Here is an 18,653-nt window from a genome sequence, read left to right as displayed (position 1 = left end):
CACACACACACACACACACACACACACACACACACACACACACACACCCCACATTACTGCGAAGCTAAAAGGAGACAACGACAAACGTAGCGTGCTGAGTATCTACAAATGAAACCATTTTGATTAGCGAATGGTTAATGAAGAGAAATGAATAAATGAGAAAGGAAGTGAGAAAAAGAAGAGAAACAAAGAGACTTGGGAAGGCCAGAGGCCAAGGGGGCAAGCGCGTCTCCGTGAGCTTTGAGGGTCCAGAGGACAGATGGGCTGCGGCCCCCTCTGCTCCTTACTTAGGCCACGGGCTCCAGAGTGAGTTAAGGAAAACAATAGTAGAAACAAATAATAACCTTTTCATCTGTTACAGACATTTCTTTTTCCCTCTCTGTGAAATCTGCCCACTTCTCTATTGCGCTGCTGATGGGATGAAACATGGATGGATGAAGAAACAGGGATAACTTTCCTAAAGCAGTCGCCTTATATGAGCAGTACTCAGCCTTTTCTTCTGCTTCCATGCTGCCCACACAAGTACCATGGGCCCATAAACAACCTCTTTCATTATAAAGTGATCTGTAATTAGGGACGGTTTAATCAAGCCCCCAAGAATAGATTTATAGCCTGAAAAAGCCACTCCAATCTTCCCTGGGAGGTGTCACACTCGGCGTCTTAGAACGAGGTCACGCTAGGGGGGCCAGGGCAGAGTCTGCCGCGTTCAACACCGTATTTCTAGTGACCCACATCAACACCTGCAGACCGCCCGACGGTGCTTGGTTACGTTTATGTGAATGGATTTTGCTCTGCCTTAAGATCATGAGATCTTAGTGCTCTATTTAGCCTGAGCTACTACATGTGATGGTATTTTTCGTTAATGGATTTCTACTTGTCTTCATATTTAAGCTACCAACTGTATTTTAAAATAATCGATTTTTAAATTGGTAACACATGGTGTAAAATTTAAAATGTACAGAGAGCTGCACTGAGAAGTCTCACTCCAGTCACCCGCTTGCTCTCCGTAAGCAACCACTGTCACCTATTTCTTGAGATCCTTCCAGAAACAGTCTGTGCGCTCATAAATGTGTGTTACCCTGATTTTTAAAAAAACTTAACAACACATCTTGGAGTCTGTAATATAATGCCACCTCATTCTTTATAATGGGTGCATAGTTCTCTATTGCATGAATATATATCGTAATTAATCAAACCAATCTCCTACGGTGAGCATAAATCTCCTAACAGTGGACATTTTCCATTCTTTTCCGTGACAAATAACACTCACTAAACAATCCTGCATTTTTAGCATCTAAAACATTTTTTTTACTGTCTGTGTATATTCGTGTGTCAAAACCATACTTCTGAAGTTCTATAGCTTTATAATGTTTTATCTCTTAATATCCTCTTTTCATTTCTTTTTCAGAATTTTACTATCTATACTTTAATTAACTTATTTTTCAAATTAGTTTTAGAAGCAGGTTGCCTAGTCCTCCTCTACCCCTTGAAATAGGTTTTAAACAAGTACGTTCACTTTAAAGATAAATTTGGGGGACTTCCCTGGTGGCACAGTGGTTAAGAATCGGCCTGCCAATGCAGGGGACATGGGTTCAAGCCCTGGTCTGGGAAGATCCCACATGCCGCAGAGCAACTAAGCCCATGCGCCACAACTACTGAGCCCGCGTGCCACAACTGTTGAAGCCCTTGTGCCAAGAGTCCGTGCTCCACAACAGGAGAAGCCACCGCAATGAGAAGCCTGTGCACCACAACGAAGAGTAAGTAGCCCCTGCTCACTGCAACCAGAGAAAGCCCAAGCACAGCAACAAAGACCCAATGCAGCCAAAAATAAATAGATAAATAAATAAGATAAAATCTATGCTCTTCTTTCTTGGTGTTAAAAACATATTTTAAAAAAAAAGATGAATTTGGGGAAGATTTACACCTTTACAATGCTGAATTTTCTCATCCAAGAACAAGCTATATTTTTACATTTCTTTTAAGTCTTTCATTTTTTCACAGTTGCACTGTAAAGTTGTCAACTAAATCTTGCCCATTTCTTCTTAGGTATTTCATCTGTTCTTGTTGGCAGCTGGAAGTGGGGGTCTTTTCTTTCACTGTATCTTCTGATTGTTTATATACAGGAAGGCAACAGACATGCAATTTGCACGCAGCCACCTTTCATGGTTTTTCAGTTATTCACAAATCAATACATATTAAAGCAATCTTGGGGCTTCCCTGGTGGCACAGTGGTTAAGAATCTGCCTGCCAAGGCAGGGGACACGGGTTCGGGCCCTGGTCCGGGAAGATCCCACGTGCCGCGGAGCAACTAAGCCCGTGCGCCACAACTACTGAGCCTGAGCTCTAGAGCCCTCGAGCCACAACTACTGAAGCCCGCTCACCTAGAGCCCGTGCTCCACAACAAGACAAGCCACCGCAATGGGAAGCCTGTGCACCACAACAAAGAGGGGCCCCCGCTCGCCGCAACTAAAGAAAGCCGGCGCACAGCAACGAAGAACCAACGCAGCCAAAAATAAATAAATTAAAAAACAAAAAACACATTAAAGCAATCTTTTATAGTGTCAGTGGCAGTTTGGGGGATAAAACTGCTTATGCCAGTAACAGTTCAGATTTTATGAGGACAGACTTATATAGTCCAAAGGGGTTCATTTTAAAACAGGACAATTCAGTATCCAACTGGTCAAAGAAGCACACTGACCCCAAGAAGTATTTAATTCAGTATTTGTGCCTTGCTATACAGTGTCTACCAAAGGAGAGATAAAGATACACATTTTTAGGAGACCAAAATTTTATCAGTGTTTAGCAAAACCACAGCAGGTATGTGACTACAAACCTTTGATGGATTGATAGTGAGTGTTTGGAGAAATCTAGTCAGATTAGTAGTGAAATATATTGAGATGCACCACCAAATCCTGTGGGTGTATCTTCAGAACAGAGTCCACTATGTTTCCTCATCTCTTGATCTCACACAGCTGCTCCTGACTCCCGCTCAAGCCAGTGTCATCTGGCCGCCATTCTCCACTGGCTCCCTGCTTCTGCTTTTCCATCTCCCACTCCATGTCTCCAGCTCCTCTGCCCCTCTGGTCAGCTACCTCTAGTCCCACTGGCTTTCTAGCAGTTTCTCACATCTGACAAATTCTCTCCCGTACAGGACCACTGGACCTACTCTCATTATGCTGGGGCTTCTTCCTGAGGCCGGGGGCTTCTCGTGCTCCACTCTTACTGCTGCAGACACATCTTCCACAGTGGGCCCCCCCCCCCCGCCAGTTCCTTCTATCACAGCCCCCCCTCCCTCACTTCATTATCCAAAATTCTGAGAATTTTGGGTTTCTGTCACTCAATGTTTGACTCTCTACTATCAACAGAATGGCAGGGACTGTACCTACTTATCTACCATCATATCCCTGGTGGCTGGCACTGCAGCTGGTACAGAGGGAGCCTTAAGTGTTATTTGTTAAAAGAGTAAACAGAAGGAAGGAAAAGAAGGAGGGGGAAAGATATACCTCAAAAATCTCAAATCCAGCGATATCCAGGATTCCAATGAAAGACGCCCCTTGCCGTTTGGTCCTATCCAGAGCTTTATTGATGCGGTGCACGAGCCAGCGGAAGAGCCGTTCATAGGTAGCTTTTGCCAAAGCTTCTACTGCAAAATCTGCCTGTAATTAGACAACATCAACCTTTTATTCCGGAAATAATCTCAACAAAACACTAACAGCTGTTTGATGGAGGGAGTTTAATGATCTACAGCGCCCCCAAAACCCTAAAAGAGCACTTACTGCTTAATCCTCTCTGAATTTCATACATCAACAGAGGGTATTAGTACAATTAAACGTACACTGGAGATAATCAATGTAGGAAATGGGTGGAGATGCCCAGTAAAAATAAACTCTTCCCTCTGCCCCTGGGGTTCTAGGCGGCGCATCTGCCCAGAGTCCACCAGGAAACGGGTGCATCTGACGCCTGCATTCTTGGCGCTGTCTCCCCTCCCCCCAACAGGGACAAGGGAGCAAGCAGGGCACCCCCCTGTTGGGCGGGACCCCGAGGTACACGTCCTGGGGAACATGTATGATCCATCTACCTGGGGAAAACTCACGGTGATATTTCAGATTTCCTTTTTTACAAGTCACCTCTAAAAATGTTCTGAGAGAAAGTACTCAATTAGTACCAAGAAACATCCATACAATAGAGCTTCTGTTGATTCGGTTTGTTACATGCCCATCAGAAAGAAGGTCTAATGGCCACGGTTATCATTCAAACAAATGTGTGACAGCAACTGACGTTCAACTTACTTGTTCTTTGGTCTGCGCTTTCTGCACGTAGTCTCGGCCGACCTTGATCCGGGGGGTGAGAATAGCCCGAGTGAACTCCATCACATTCATGCCCAGAAGATGGCAGAGTTTCTGGGCAACTAGAGGGTAAAAGGTCTCCTAAATACTAGGCTTCTACTTACGATCTAGTCACCATATATTCAGTCAACACTGGAAACACCTGAGTAGTTATCAAATTGTATTAAGAAATTAAATACAAGGCATAAGGTTTGGGCAAGTTTTAGGTCTGATGAGAACTACCTTCATCCTTTCAAATTAATAATACTCATCCTTAGGCTATATAAGAGAAGATTAGTCGGCAATTACTTATTCTGGGTAACTTAATGCAAGTTACTAAGTCTGAGAACCCATGGATAATGCACAGAATGAGAAAAACGGTGTTTAAAATAGTTTAAGTCATCATGTTACCAAGACAACTAATCATGCCCATATAGCGATCCTAATAATAGTTTAGTAGGCAAGAAACCTAAAGGTTATTAAAATTATTTGATTCCTCGGCTCACATAAAAAGCTGCTAATTTTGTTACTGTTGATTCTCACCAGCATTAGGGCACCCACCTCAGCAGAAGTTCACTGTCTAATGTCACTAAGGTCCAACAAGTGTTCCAATTATTACAATAAATGTTTGATTAAGTGTTAAAATAACAATAAAATTCTATAAGGGTAAGTACATTTTAAATCACGTTAGAAGCATAACCAAGTTCCTTCTCAAAGACGCACTGCATCCTACCCCCCTGTGATCCAGGTGAACTGTTGGCAACCTAGCAGCACCCTGGGTGGGCAGGGCAGGCCGTGCCTCAGTGAGCACTTCCTTTGGTTTGTGACTCTTCTCGCCAGCTTTTACCAGCTGCCCTCCTCAACCCCTACGTCCTGCCTCCTTTTCGTTAACCTACATATGTGTGCTCGTGTGCACGTATTGAATGGGAAGTTGAAAAATACAAAGAAGCAAAAGGAAATTGCCTACACTCTCTTGCTTTATCACAATAAACATCATTTTAGCAGTGAAAAAATAGACTTTAGAGTGTGGTTATACCTTGGCTTACTTTCCTCTACCAGGAAAACAAGTTCCCTTACAATTGCCTCACATTTTCTACTTCTAAGCCTTATTACCCTCTCATTTGCCATTTATGCTTTTTTAAAAGAGTCATATTCAATCTAAAAGGTAGTAATTTGCCAATATTGCTCTGAAGGCAACTCCAGGGAGGCGCACGTAAATGTTTCAGCATCACTGGAAACGGAACCATTCACCCTGATTGCACCCCGTGGTCATTTAACATGTGCCTCCGGCCTCTGTTCTCCTGCAGATAGGTGGTTAGATCTGGCAGTCTTTTTTTGGTTTCCCCTTTTGTTTTTGAAGCAGCAATAATGACCCTAATTTCCCAGCTCTCGCTTGGTCTGTGATTGTTTTTTTCAGATTCTATCTAGTTTCAAACTGCCTTATAGCCAAAGCCCAATAATCAAAACGTGCTCTTCCTTTTGGTTCATTATTATGTTTGTGATAAATTTCTGTGATTAAATGTATGTTTTTCTTTTGAATTTGTGGTGCTCTGGTACTACTGGTTAACAGCCATTTGCTATATTTACCTTATTCATGGGGCGGGGAGTTGGATAAGGAGGAATGCGCTGTAGAGATTCGTATGTTTAACAAAGATAATTTTACTTTTAGTACTATAGACAATAGTAGAGAATAAGTCTTTTTTAAGAAATGCCACTTTGGTACCAACATGTAAACATGCCATGGGAAATTAATGTATAATAACATATTAATAACCTGATGAAATACGCCAGTCACAAAAGACAAATACTGAATGATTCCACTTCTACGAGGTGCCTAGACTAGTCAAATTCATAGAAACAAACTAGAATGGTGGTTGCCAGGGACTGGGGGAGGGGGAAATGGGGAGTTGTTTTAGAGTTTAAGTTTGCAAGATGAATTCTGGAGACTGATCGCATAATGATGCGAAAATACATTACTGAACTGTACACTTTAAAAATGGTCAAAATAAATTTTGCTATGTGTAATTTTATCACAATTAAAAAAATTTTAAATATTGATAACCTGAAAAACTCTGTAAGAGAAAGAAATATCACCAATACTAAAAGAAGTCCAAGTGTATATGCTCATTTCAGGCCCTTTTTTTTTCGATCCTGAGTCAAGCATCAGACTGAAATATTTACAAATGAAATATCTGGGATTTGCTTTGAAATAATCCAGAAAAAGGGAAGTGAGAGGTGGTATGAATGAAACACAACAGGCCGTGAGTTGGTGACTGTCTACGGCAGGTGACGAGAATGTGGGGAGTTCTTTACACTCTTCTCTCTCCTATTACATGTTTAAATTTTACTGTAATTGAAAAGTACAAACTCTTACACACTGCAACACAGCAAGTGTTAATTAACCACCACTACCTAATATAGGTAATAATTTGAGAAAAATTATTTACAGAGTTGTAATTTTTTAAAGCTTCTCATACAATTAGAAAGAGATTTATTTTACTTTCATTACTGGTGATGTAGTGAACAGCAATGAAGCAATGACACTGGAGCCATTTTAGTTGTTTTTTTTTTTTAAAAAAAACAGTTGTTCTGTAAATGAAGCAGGAAAAAAGGAAAAAGGAGGGAAGGATGGAAAGAAAGAAAAATAAAGTTAGAAAGAGATAAAGGAAAGAAGAAAGGAAGAAAAGAAAGAAGGAAAAGAATAGAGGAAAAACAAAAAGAGAGGGAAAGCCTTGCCATTATGAGACATTTCCAGATTTTCAGGGAACTTTTCAAATGCCATAGTCTATAAAATCGTATGAAAAAGTAACAAATCAAGGGCATTAAAAAAAACAAGGAAAACAAAATCAACCATTATAAGCTGAAAGTTATCTTAAAATAACAAGTAGAGGGCTTCCCTGGTGGCGCATTGGTTAAGAATCTGCCTGCCAACGCGGGGGACACGGGTTCGCGCCCTGGTCCAGAAAGATCCCACATGCTGCGGAGCAACTAAGCCTGTGTGCCACAACTACGGAGACTGCACTCTAGAGCCCGCGAGCCACAACTACTGAGCCCACGTGCCACAACTACTGAAGCCTGTGCACCTAGAGCCCGTGCTCCACAAGAGAAGCCACTGCAAGGAGAAGCCCGCACACCACAATGAAGAGCAGCCCCCGCTCGCTGCAACTAGAGAAAGCCTGTGTGCAGCAACGAAGACCCAACGCAGTCAAATAAATAAATAAATATTTTTTAAAGGTAAAAAAAATAACAAGTAGAAAACCTATCACATTATATTTTAAAAAATAGAAACACACTTGGCTGCCTTGACTTTCAGAAGGGTGACCTGATTCTCTTCTACCTCTAGGTCAAGATCTCCAAGCAAAGTTACACTAATACATTTCTTGTTCTAAATCTTAAACTGCTCGATTTTAAGTCTTACTTAACCACGTGAAAGCTATATGGAAGAAGTTGGCCCAAATGTCAATCAAAATACTTTGACTGAATGATATATTTCATGATCCTGGAAATCTAAAGATTTAGGATGAGGTGCAGGGGCTTTGTCAGGAAATGGTGGTGATGAGGTATCAGGAGACGGACAGGTCCCTTAAAAGGGTTACACAGAATTAAATTAATATTGGTTACAACAAAGAAGGCCGATTTCCAGGGCAGAGACTGTGATGCATGTCAGCCTTCACTGGCCACGGTGGATCCTGTGAGGCAGGATAACGTCCTCGGGTGATCAAGCACTGGAGTCAATACACTGATTCCTCCGTTTTCTTTTTGTCTCCAGACCTTCAGAAGCAGACCCCACAAGGCTTGCAAACACATTTTATGGTTCACAAACTTCTGTCCTCGACCAGTGTGAATTTCAATCCATTTTCGATATTTAAAAGCTTGAAGATTTCATGTTAAAATCTAGGTTTCCACCTTTCTTCGAAAAATCAATTCTAGTTGGCAGCCCTGGGCCTATATACTGCTGCCAAGGAGAAAACTGGCTATAGAACCTAGCAGCTGCAGCTCCGTTTCAGGTGAGCCCTGTGGTCTCTACAGCCTGTGCCCCCTTCCACCCCCCAGTCCTAATGCCCCATGGCTAAGGCAGAGTCTCCACCCTGCACCCCATTCTCTTCCCTCCTTTATGGAATCAGAGTGACCCTTACTCCTAGGCACGTGGAGTCTCATAGGAAACACTTCAGGAGGGCTTTTATGCTTGCGTTGTAACATGTTTTTGGAGAACACAACAGACCACGGAAATAAAATCAGTATTCATCAATTTACCTGTATTCTCCGGCATGGAAGCTTGATCAGTGTTTCGCTCCTTTTTGAAAGAAATATTTCCGAACTGTAGCACTGAAGATACCACTTTAAGCATTGCTTTATGTTGATATAAAAAGAAAAGAATTAATTAAGATACTGCATCAAAATGTAGCAGAGACATATTCTAACTTATTTTGTGCTAAAAATTAGCTATAAAAAATTTTTCAGTAAGACAAATCTCAGGATTTCATAAAATTACAGGCAGTTCCCATTAGTTTCTCAATCATTTTCTAGTTCAGGTAATTTACCCCCAATTTATAAGTCTTATGAAAATTGAGCATCAGAATCTTATGAGAGAAATCACACATACACAGAATCTCTTCGTGGGAGAAGCCCATTATATGCATTGCTTCCATCGTCTCTTGAAAGTTATCTTTGTCTTGCTGTCCCGGAATAGGAATATAGCCATTGGAGAGAAATCTGTAGTTATTAAATCCTTCAAGGAGCAAATCAGCTGAAAGAAAACGTAACAGAATACAACGTAATAAATAGTCAGCAACAGACTCAAGCACATCCCCACCTTCCAACTGCACCCACACGGCAGAAAAACATGCAACTCATCACCACCACGTACTTCTTTCTTTATATGCTCATGTTAAATACACAGACATAAGACAGTTTTCCATTATCTGTACAATGAAGGAAAACGATGATGTAAACAACAAACATCTAAACAGGCGCTCTGGGGAACAGCGGTTTGTATAATATTATATTTGAAATCAGAAAGCTGGGGTATGATAATCTTCCAGATAACTCAACTTGATTTTCAGATTTAAATATTTTAGGTATCTTTTGAGGGAAAGCTTTAAAACCCGTATTCTATGTTCCTATATTAGCAAGGAGTTTATAGCAAACACTATGAGGTCAATGTGAAGACTGCATGGGCTTAGATAAAGACTTGGATATGGAAGGTGTAGAATACGGACCAGGCAAATGCTCAGCCCAGACAATGCCTTGAAACTGTTTCTCCAAGTCAGTCTGTTTAGTGGTACATTGCCTCTGAGAGTGATGTCTGACACAGTAATAGTCTGACAGAGTATTATAACGGACACTCCCACTGACTCTACACTTCAGGGTCCATGAGTTAGAGAGAACTCAACCGACTCCTTCAAGAAATGTGTTCTTAAGAGCAGAAGGACGTTCTCAGGAGCACTCAGAATAGTAAAACAGGTCGTCATCCCTTCAGTAGATGTTATCACGTGCTCCTAGCTTTCCGTGGAACTGGCTCTGCCGCAGAGGATTTCTCCTGATCACCCCCATCCCTTAAGTCTTATTTACATCACATTGAGCTTCTACTGGGTATCGCTTGCTTGCTTTTTTTCTTTTTAAATCTCCTTCTTTTAACAGTTTTGTCTTTTTTTTTTTTTTGATTCACTATTACTTCAGAATGCCTGCCAGTCTGAAAGCCTGAGGGTTTCCTTCCCTTCAGCGTTACCTAACGGGATAATCTTGAATTTTTAGCCTCTCCCTGTCAATTACTCTATTTACTTGCTGCTTATTATTATTATTATTTTTTTCCTTTGCAGGCCTTTCCTTAACTGATTTCTGGGTTTAACGCTTCCACAGACGACCTATGGTTAACAAAAGCCTAGACCCCAGATGAGAAGAGTATTACTGGCTTTTATATGTCTGTTGTGATATCTAAATAATATACATACTAATTCTAGAGAAGCAGCGTGGACTTTGAAACTCAGAAGAAACTGGAAAGTTGTGTACCTTCTCCTCTCCCTCCTGACCCGGCAAAACTCTGACCCAGAACAGAATTTACTTTTTACCCTGTCCAACCCTAAACTTGTGATTCACAAAATAAATAAATAAAAATCCGCACAGGTTCTTTCTAGTACTACTGGAAGCGTAACACATATTCAGTTGTAAATCTAGGAATACACATATTTATTCAAGTTAATTTTATTAAGTAAATTTATTTTCTCTTACTTTTGTATTTATAAACTTTGAAATGGAATGTGTATGAAAACACATCATTTGTCTTCTAATTTAAAATTATTTTAAAAGAAAAGAAACAAAAGTACAAAAGATAATATAACACCACCCATATGCTTGCCACTTAAAGTACTGATCCCATGGCTTGGAAGTTCAACATCATTTCCGTAATTTAACCAGCTAGAATTCTGGTGTATGTGTATAAATCTGTTTCCCAAAACTGTTCTCTTTCTCAAAAAATTTTTTTAATATTAAAAAAGATACTCAACTGAATATAAAATAGTAAAAAACTTTGTAACTTACACTTCAGATGTTCTCCTGCTCCAGATAACAATTGGTAAAAGATATGAAAAGTACGTTCATCTTTTGCTTGACGAACAGCACGAGATTTTTCCAGAAGGTCTGAGCAAAGGAGGTTAAGGGTGACACTGAAGGCAGGAAAAGCCTTTTAACATCAGAATTACTATCACAACTTCACAAATAAGAAAACCAAGGCACAAAGAAATTACTCAAAATAACACAGCTGGGACTTCCCTGGTGGAGCAGTGGTTAAGAGTCTGCCTGCCAACGGAGGGGACACAGGTTCAATCCCTGGTCCAGGAAGATCCCACGTACCACGGAGCAACTAAGCCCATGCGCCACAACTACTAAGCCTGTGCTCTAGAGCCCATGAGCCACAACTACTGAGCCCGCCTGCCACAACTACTGAAGCCCGTGCGCCTACAGCCCGTGCTCCGCAGCAAGAGAAGCCACCGCAATGAGAAGCCCGCGCACCGCAACAAGGAGTTGCCCCTGCTCACCGCAACTAGAGAAAGCCCACGCGCAGCAACGAAGACCCAACGCAGCCAAAAATAAATAAACAAATAAATAATAAAAGTGCGAAGCATTGTATGTAGAAAAACTTAAAAAAAAAAAAACCACCAGCTAATAAGTGGTAGAGGTACAAATCAAAACTTTGTTGAACTCCAAAATTCATGTGCATAACTCCTGTCCTACCCCTCTGAGTCCCCACTCAGCGCCTGCACGTCATAACACCACGCCTCCGCCTGGGTATCAGGACGCACATCTGGGGCCTGCTTGGGTTCTCTGTCCACGGGGCCTTGATGCTCCCAGCATGTCTCTGGGTTGAAAGCCACACTGGACTCTCAGAGTCTCAGTTTCACTGCTTTGGGAGAGGACTGCCTCCTCTGAAGTAAACCTTCCCAGGGGCCACCAAAGTGAATTATGTGTGTGCCATACAGCCCGATTTTAAATCAGACTATCCCAAACACATCCTCCACATTCGGCGAAAAGTACACTCACATGAACGATGCTCCCCGGTATGAAGAAACTCTAGCTCCATTCGCCTGTCATTTTCAAGTGCTTCTTGTGTTTTCTGGCTCTGAGCATATTTAGAGACATAAAACACAGTTCTGAATTAACAGGAAAAGTTTGATTTATCCCTCACCTGAGGGATAGAAGCAGTGTATTTCTATCACTAAAGAGTAGTTAACAAGTATCAGAGGATTGTCACCTATATCTTTCCTAACTGGCACATTATCATTCAGAATCATTTCTAATTTATTATCTCTTAAATCAAATTAATTCTTTATATATCTATCATTCTTTAAGGTCATTCTATGCAGGCGACATTTCTTAAGACTAGTCTATGTGTTTGACTTTTTTTTGCCTCTAGTTTTATTCTGCTTAACACTAACTGAAACTACTTCAGCTCTGTACATCAATAAGGTTTGTTTTGATGGGACATGCTCATCTCACTAGTATCAGAAGTAGATGGTAAAAAATGGGCTAACGCAGCAGTAACTGAAGATGTTTTCAACATATCGGTATTCACCTAAACGTCCTTACTGAATCATGTGATTATGAAAAAGGATACATGTTTCAATGTTGGCCCCAACGATATAGCCAGTTACGTCAAAGTTGATCCGAATAAACTTGCCCTGAAAATAAATCACAAAGAGAAAACTGAAAATAAATTAAGGACACAGGAGATCTGGACACTATAATAAAACAATAAGCCAAAGTACCCTGTCATGTATCCATGAATTGCTTACAAAAGCGGATCTTACATATTGCCCCAAATAAAGAAAAAGCCTCAATACATTTTTTTTAAAATGTAGGGTTAGGATAGGTTACTCTCCTTGACATAATAAAAATGAAACCCTAACCATTTAGAACTTTTTAAAAGTTCTTCTAAATAATCTGAAAGATTTTAATAGCTTTAAAGGAACACTATGCCCAGCCCTATAATGCTAGACTTGAAAAAAGTAAATAATATAGATGACTTCTTAAGAAAACAGAAATCCATTCAGGAAAACAAGAGAAAACTTGAACCGACCATAATCATAGAAAATAATAAAATATAATTACTCCTTTAAAAATGATGGGTTGGTCTTAAGTAGTTTTGCAAATTCCTAGGGAATATTTGATTGCTTTACTACATAACTGTTTCAGGGAAACAGAAAACAGTGATTCTTTCATAATTCATTTTATAAAGTTATCATAACACTGAATACCCAAACTGGTAAAGATATCATAAAAAAGGGAAAGCAATATAAAAGCAAATATCTTACTTATAAATACTGATATAAAAGGCCAAATTAAATACTTTGCAAAATAAAGGAACATAATAATGATAAAAAATTCCAGGACTGCTAAGGACTGATACTGGTAAACATATTACTGTTATTCAGCAAATGAAAAGGCAAGGGATTGGAAGGCTTTCTTTATAGAAGTGGACAGGCAGATTCTAAAATTTAAGGGAAATGAAAAAGATCTAGAAAAGTCACAACAATTCTGAGAAAGAGGACCAGAGCTTGAGGACGTGCACTACTGGATTTCAAGAAGCTATAAAATTATTAAGACACTGTGGTATTGATTAAAGGACAGAGATACAGAACAATGGAGCAGAGTCCAGAAATAGACCACGCACATTCGGTCAGTTCATCTTTGACAAAGGTGCCGAGGTAATTTAACAGGGAAAGGACCAGTCTTTTCAACAAGTGGTGCTTGAAAAATATGCAAAATGAAACAAAAAGAACCTAGACCCTTACCCCACACCATATACAAAAATTAACTCAAAATAGATCACAGGGCTTCCCTGGTGGCGCAGTGGTTGAGAATCTGCCTGCCAGTGCAGGGGACACGGGTTCGAGCCCCGGTCCGGGAAGATCCCACATGCCACAGAGCAGCTAAGCTCTTCATTTCTACACCGTCTACTTCCTTCCAATCACTTTCATATACAATTCTGCCTTCAACATTTGTCCCTTTACAAACCATACTGCATAAATGCTGATCCACAAACATTACACAAGATGAAAGAACACTGTCACATGGCCGTTTAGTAAAACCAGCGGTCCAGATTCTTCTTACAAAATTCTGAGTTAGGAAATCCTTCCTGTTGAATGACTATAACTGGATGCCAATGACACATTTCCTTTTTGTCTTTAGAAACAGATTGTTCTTGAGTTTGAGAAAATTCAAGGCTACACCATTTGAAGACTCAACCTGAGACTTACAGAACCAATTTCACTGTCATCAGAGTCTACAACGCTGCCTGTCTCTTTGCATTCATCTTCGGATTCATCTAATATTTGTGAAATGTGTTCCTCTGTCACTTTACCGCTCTTTGTCGTTAAGGTGAAAACTTCTGATTTTTTCAATTATGTTCACTGAAATCTAAAATCAGACTACAAAAATGCTGTCTGTAGCATTCTTTCATACCTTCTTGAAAGATAATGCAATTCTTTGGGCAATACAATAAGCAAACGAAAGGATGATGCAACAGTCACTGTTACAGCCTCCTTCTAGGCAATTCCATTAGCCTTATTATTTTAGTCTTTTTTTTTTTAAATAAATAAATAAACAATTTATTTATTGGCTGCGTTGGGTCTTCATTGCTGCGCACGGGCTTTCTCTAGTTGCGGCGAGCGGGGGTTACTCTTTGTTGCGGTGCCTGGGCTTCTCATGGCAGTAGCTTCTCTTGCTGCGGAGCACGGGCTCTAGGCGCACCCGTGGGCTCAGTAGTTCTGGCTTGCGGGCTCTACAGTGCAGGCTCAGTAGCTGTGGCACACAGGCTTAGCTGCTCCGCGGCATGTGGGATCCTCCTGGACCAGGGCTCGAACCCGTGTCCCCTGTGTTGGCAGGTGGATTCTTAACCACTGTGCCGCCAGGGAAGCCCCTATTTTAGTCTTTTTAAACACTGATGAGTAATGATGAATCAATTCCAAGGATGATGAAATAACAAAATGTTACAAAATACAGAAAAAAAATAAGATCACTAAAACCCTTAATTTTTCTTAGATTTATAAAATAGCCCAAAGGACTCATATGGTAATTATGAGAGAAAATGAGTTTTACGGTATTTTTAAAATAAGTCATTTTTGTTCTTGTTTTGTGGAAGACCCTTAAGAAACAATAAAGTTCGAAACTATCAGTCCTTACAAATCATTAGAACTGCTCAAAAAAAACCTCAAAAACTAAAATCAGGTCCTGATGTTATAATGAGGATTAAAATTCTTTCCAAATTTTAAACAGCTGTATCATCTATACACTATTTCATTAATAAAAAATTACTATTTTAAGAGAGAGTAGTCAAGACAATGTTATTACTTCATAGCTGCAAAGATTACACTGCCAACACAACTGCTCAAACAGATACTTTTTCAAACTTCTCACTTTAACCCTGCAGAAAGGTTAATCAAAATCATATCATATCACCTAATTCTTACTGAATATTTCACTTAAAAATTCATTATATAGTAATACAAACGTTCAGCTTTCAATAACTTGTCTAATTTATTATGTATTTATCTACATGCTGTTTAAGCTCTCAACTTCTTATACTATTTCCTATTCCCTTTTCTTTACCACTCTACATTAGAAGTTCAAAATTCATTAAATAAAAGAAATTCTTTATTTGGGCAAAAGGACAAAGTTATCACACTGGTAATGTTGAACTCTAATAACTTTAAATTTTTAAATTGAACACTATCCATTTTATATTTGGTGAACTTATTTTTCCTTTACTTCATGAGAAAATAATAAACTAAAAAAGGAAGTTAGATTCAAAGGAGAAAAAAAAACAAACTAAAGTTTTTTAGTTCTTCTGAACTAAAAACACGGGCTTCTGAACAGGTAACCTAAAAAGAAATGTCCCCAAATAATTTAGACATGTGATCACTTACCTGGATAAACAAAGTCACCAACATACAACATCTAATTTGCTCATCAGTTCCCTAGCCAAATCGGTTCCCTTCCCTTTTTATAACTGGCATCCATAGTTGCTCTAACCATTACAGCTAGTGCCAGAGAAATATCTTTTGGCTAAAGGAAAAGCGCCAGGCAAAAAACTAATGAAAAAAGAGGATGGAATGAGAAAGCCTACATGTGGGAGAAGGCAGAGTGGACTGGGGGTGTCCCTCTGGCCCTGTCCTGACCCCAAAAGAAACCAGTAACTCTGAAAACAACCTACTCAGTAACTAATAAATCTTGGTTCTATTTTTAAAACACTTTAACAAAACAAAAAAAACCTTATAAAGTTGAAAATTATCAACTCTCTATGCTAAGTGATACTCATGTTCAGCTATTTTACGAGATCTACCCAAGTATCAATACTTTGACGACAGAAAAAAGCAAAATTTCTGAACCAAAAGGAAATACTTTACTGAATATCCCCCAAATGGTCTAGGATTTAAATATTCCCCTTAATGTTGAACATCCTGGCAAATTAGGTAAGAGGCAGGCCAGGGGATGTGAAATCACTTCAGTGTTAGTCTTGGGGTGGGGTCAGGGGAGAAAATAAAATATATAGGTTGAAAAGCTTTTCCGTCACATACATAATACATACTCTTTCAGAATTAACGTTTTTATTAACATACAAATCTAAAGTGGAAAAGAAGCAGTTTTACTTTTAAATGGGTTGGGTCCTCTCATCTTTTAGACATGATGTGAAGAAACTTGTGGTGAAGATGCCCACACTGTATTTGATTCCCATATAGGTCAGATTATGGTACTCAGAATATTCAACCAGGATTTCGCCAATAAAAACAAAAACAAAGGAAAAGCAAAAAATAGGACAAGTACATTATGTGTTAATGATAGAGGATGCATTTTGATGCCATGCACATTGCTTCCCAATCCAAGGACAACTAAGACAGCATGTTACTGCAAGAGTCTGAACAGCAAAGATGGCTAGAATCCTCTCTCTTATGTAAAACAGAAACTAAAGAATTTCACTCAAAAGGTGCAATAGGACAACTTGGATATTTTGATACTGTCAAGAAAATAAGAAAATCATCTTGCTTAAAGAATTTTATTCCTTCTGAATCGACACTGACTTTCTGGAACTTTTTCGGTGGGTGGTTAAGACGTATCCATAGTTATTAACTCTAGAGTGTTAGCAACTTACTGCAGGGACAATGCAGGTTTGTTTCATGCTCTGAAAATACTTTCCCCCTTCCTAATTTGGTATTTAAAGTTGTCATAAGATCCGTAATTTACCTGAAAACATGTTAGTATAGATAGCGTGCTATGGACGGGTATTAGTTTGCTCCAGGTATAGATAGCGTGCTATGGACGGGTATTAGTTTGCTCCAGGTATAGATAGCGTGCTATGGACGGGTATTAGTTTTGCTCCAGGAAATATCTCCACTCTGGAGGCAGCTATTTGCCCTAAATGGGAAAACCCATTCGGGAAGTAATTAGTTAGGATTTAATCCCAAGGCCAGATGGCTATTGTAAATGCTTCAACTATCTTAATCTCCAGGTTACACCAGAAGCTTTGTTAATTAGTAAAATGGGTTTTCTTGTGAACTAAGTGGCCCTGTTACTTAGTGTAAAGGATGTTAAGAAATTCCTGGGGGAAAATGAGTGACATTAATAGCCATGGACTGATTGGAAATACACAGACGTCCGCCAGCCAGTCTGGTGTGGGCCGGGTGTCAAGGCTGCAGCGAGCCCCAGGGGCTGCAGGGTTGGGAGGGCAGCCGTGGATCTGGAGGATGGGGGTTGCGTGGTGCAGACCACGTTCTGTGTCTGATACTGTCACATTTGCCTCGGTAAATCTTTACAGAAAGGCTCAGTTAGACAACACAAGACAGAGCAGCAACTGTGTTCAATTTACCCACAAAATTGATTTTGGTGCCTGCTCGGATAATACACGTGAGGGGGGCAGAATTCTGACTCACTTTCATTGTAACCTGGTAGCCAAGGGGTAAGGAGGCACCTGGAGGCTTTATCTAGCTTCAAAAATTAGAGACTAATTAGCTACCACAAGGTACATAAAACGGAACTGCCAAATTGGCTTAAATCTTTGCAAAGGAAAAAAAAATAGAAGAAATAAAGGAAAAGATTTGTGCAGATATGGAAAGTGATCCCTACTAAAACTTTCTAAGATGAGATGTATCTGCTGATACAATAATTTTGAAACTGAACTCCGTTTCTAAAGTTTCATTACAAGACATTCATTTTACATAAATCTCCTCCATCTGGAACGCATTTCACTTGTCCATAAACAGAGAGCTGGACTAATTGTGAACGATTATTTTCATAAGGGCAATGCTCTCCTAAAGAATCCCCTTCAATACAAACCATGAGCTAGTCACCCCTGAAAGAAAAGATATTCTTCAGGAAAGTACTTGTCTATATCAGATCAAAGAAATGGAAACAAGTGGATTCTAAAATTTACAGAGTTTATAGTTTCTAATATTTTCACTGCAGGCATGTGGCTTGTAAATAATGACCACACGGAATTCCACTGTACACACAACTCATCTTCTAACGTCACGTCACTCTTTCGGTCTGACGTCCAACCCCAATCCCAGCCCCAACCCCAGGCTGGCCTGGCTGTGGGGCCAGCAGCTCCCACGCACCTTCTGCCCACACTTCTAAAACTGGGGCATACGCACTATGGAAAGCAGGGTGGAGGTTCCTTAAAAAGGTAAAAATAGTTACCATATGATCCAGCAATTCCACTCCTGGGTATATATACGGAAAAGACGAAAACTCTAGTTTGAAAAGATACGTGCACCCCAATGTTCACAGCAGCACTATTTACAGTAGCCAAGACATGGAAGCGACCTAAGTGTCCAGCAA

General features: G+C 39.9%; 1 protein-coding gene across 1 annotated transcript in view; it reads right to left on the bottom strand.

Moving 5' to 3' along the window:
- Positions 1-2,435: 2,435 nt before the first annotated feature.
- LOC114891252 (myosin-10-like) overlaps positions 2,436-18,653 on the bottom strand; it is a gene marked incomplete at its 5' end in the record, with an annotated part of 30,076 nt that continues 13,858 nt past the window's right edge. The window contains 6 exons of the mRNA XM_029215438.1: positions 2,436-3,656; positions 4,290-4,408; positions 8,580-8,675; positions 8,929-9,072; positions 10,863-10,961; positions 12,436-12,499. Of these exons, the coding sequence (XP_029071271.1) occupies positions 3,441-3,656; positions 4,290-4,408; positions 8,580-8,675; positions 8,929-9,072; positions 10,863-10,961; positions 12,436-12,499 (738 nt within the window). The remainder of the gene's footprint in view (positions 3,657-4,289; positions 4,409-8,579; positions 8,676-8,928; positions 9,073-10,862; positions 10,962-12,435; positions 12,500-18,653) is intronic.

This window comes from Monodon monoceros, unplaced genomic scaffold (genome assembly GCF_005190385.1).
Source record: "Monodon monoceros isolate NGI ecotype Baffin Bay Population unplaced genomic scaffold, NGI_Narwhal_1 Contig7338_ctg1, whole genome shotgun sequence".
NCBI lineage: Eukaryota > Metazoa > Chordata > Mammalia > Artiodactyla > Monodontidae > Monodon > Monodon monoceros.
The sequence above is the reverse complement of the archived record's forward strand: the minus strand, read 5'-3'. Positions and strand labels throughout refer to the sequence as shown.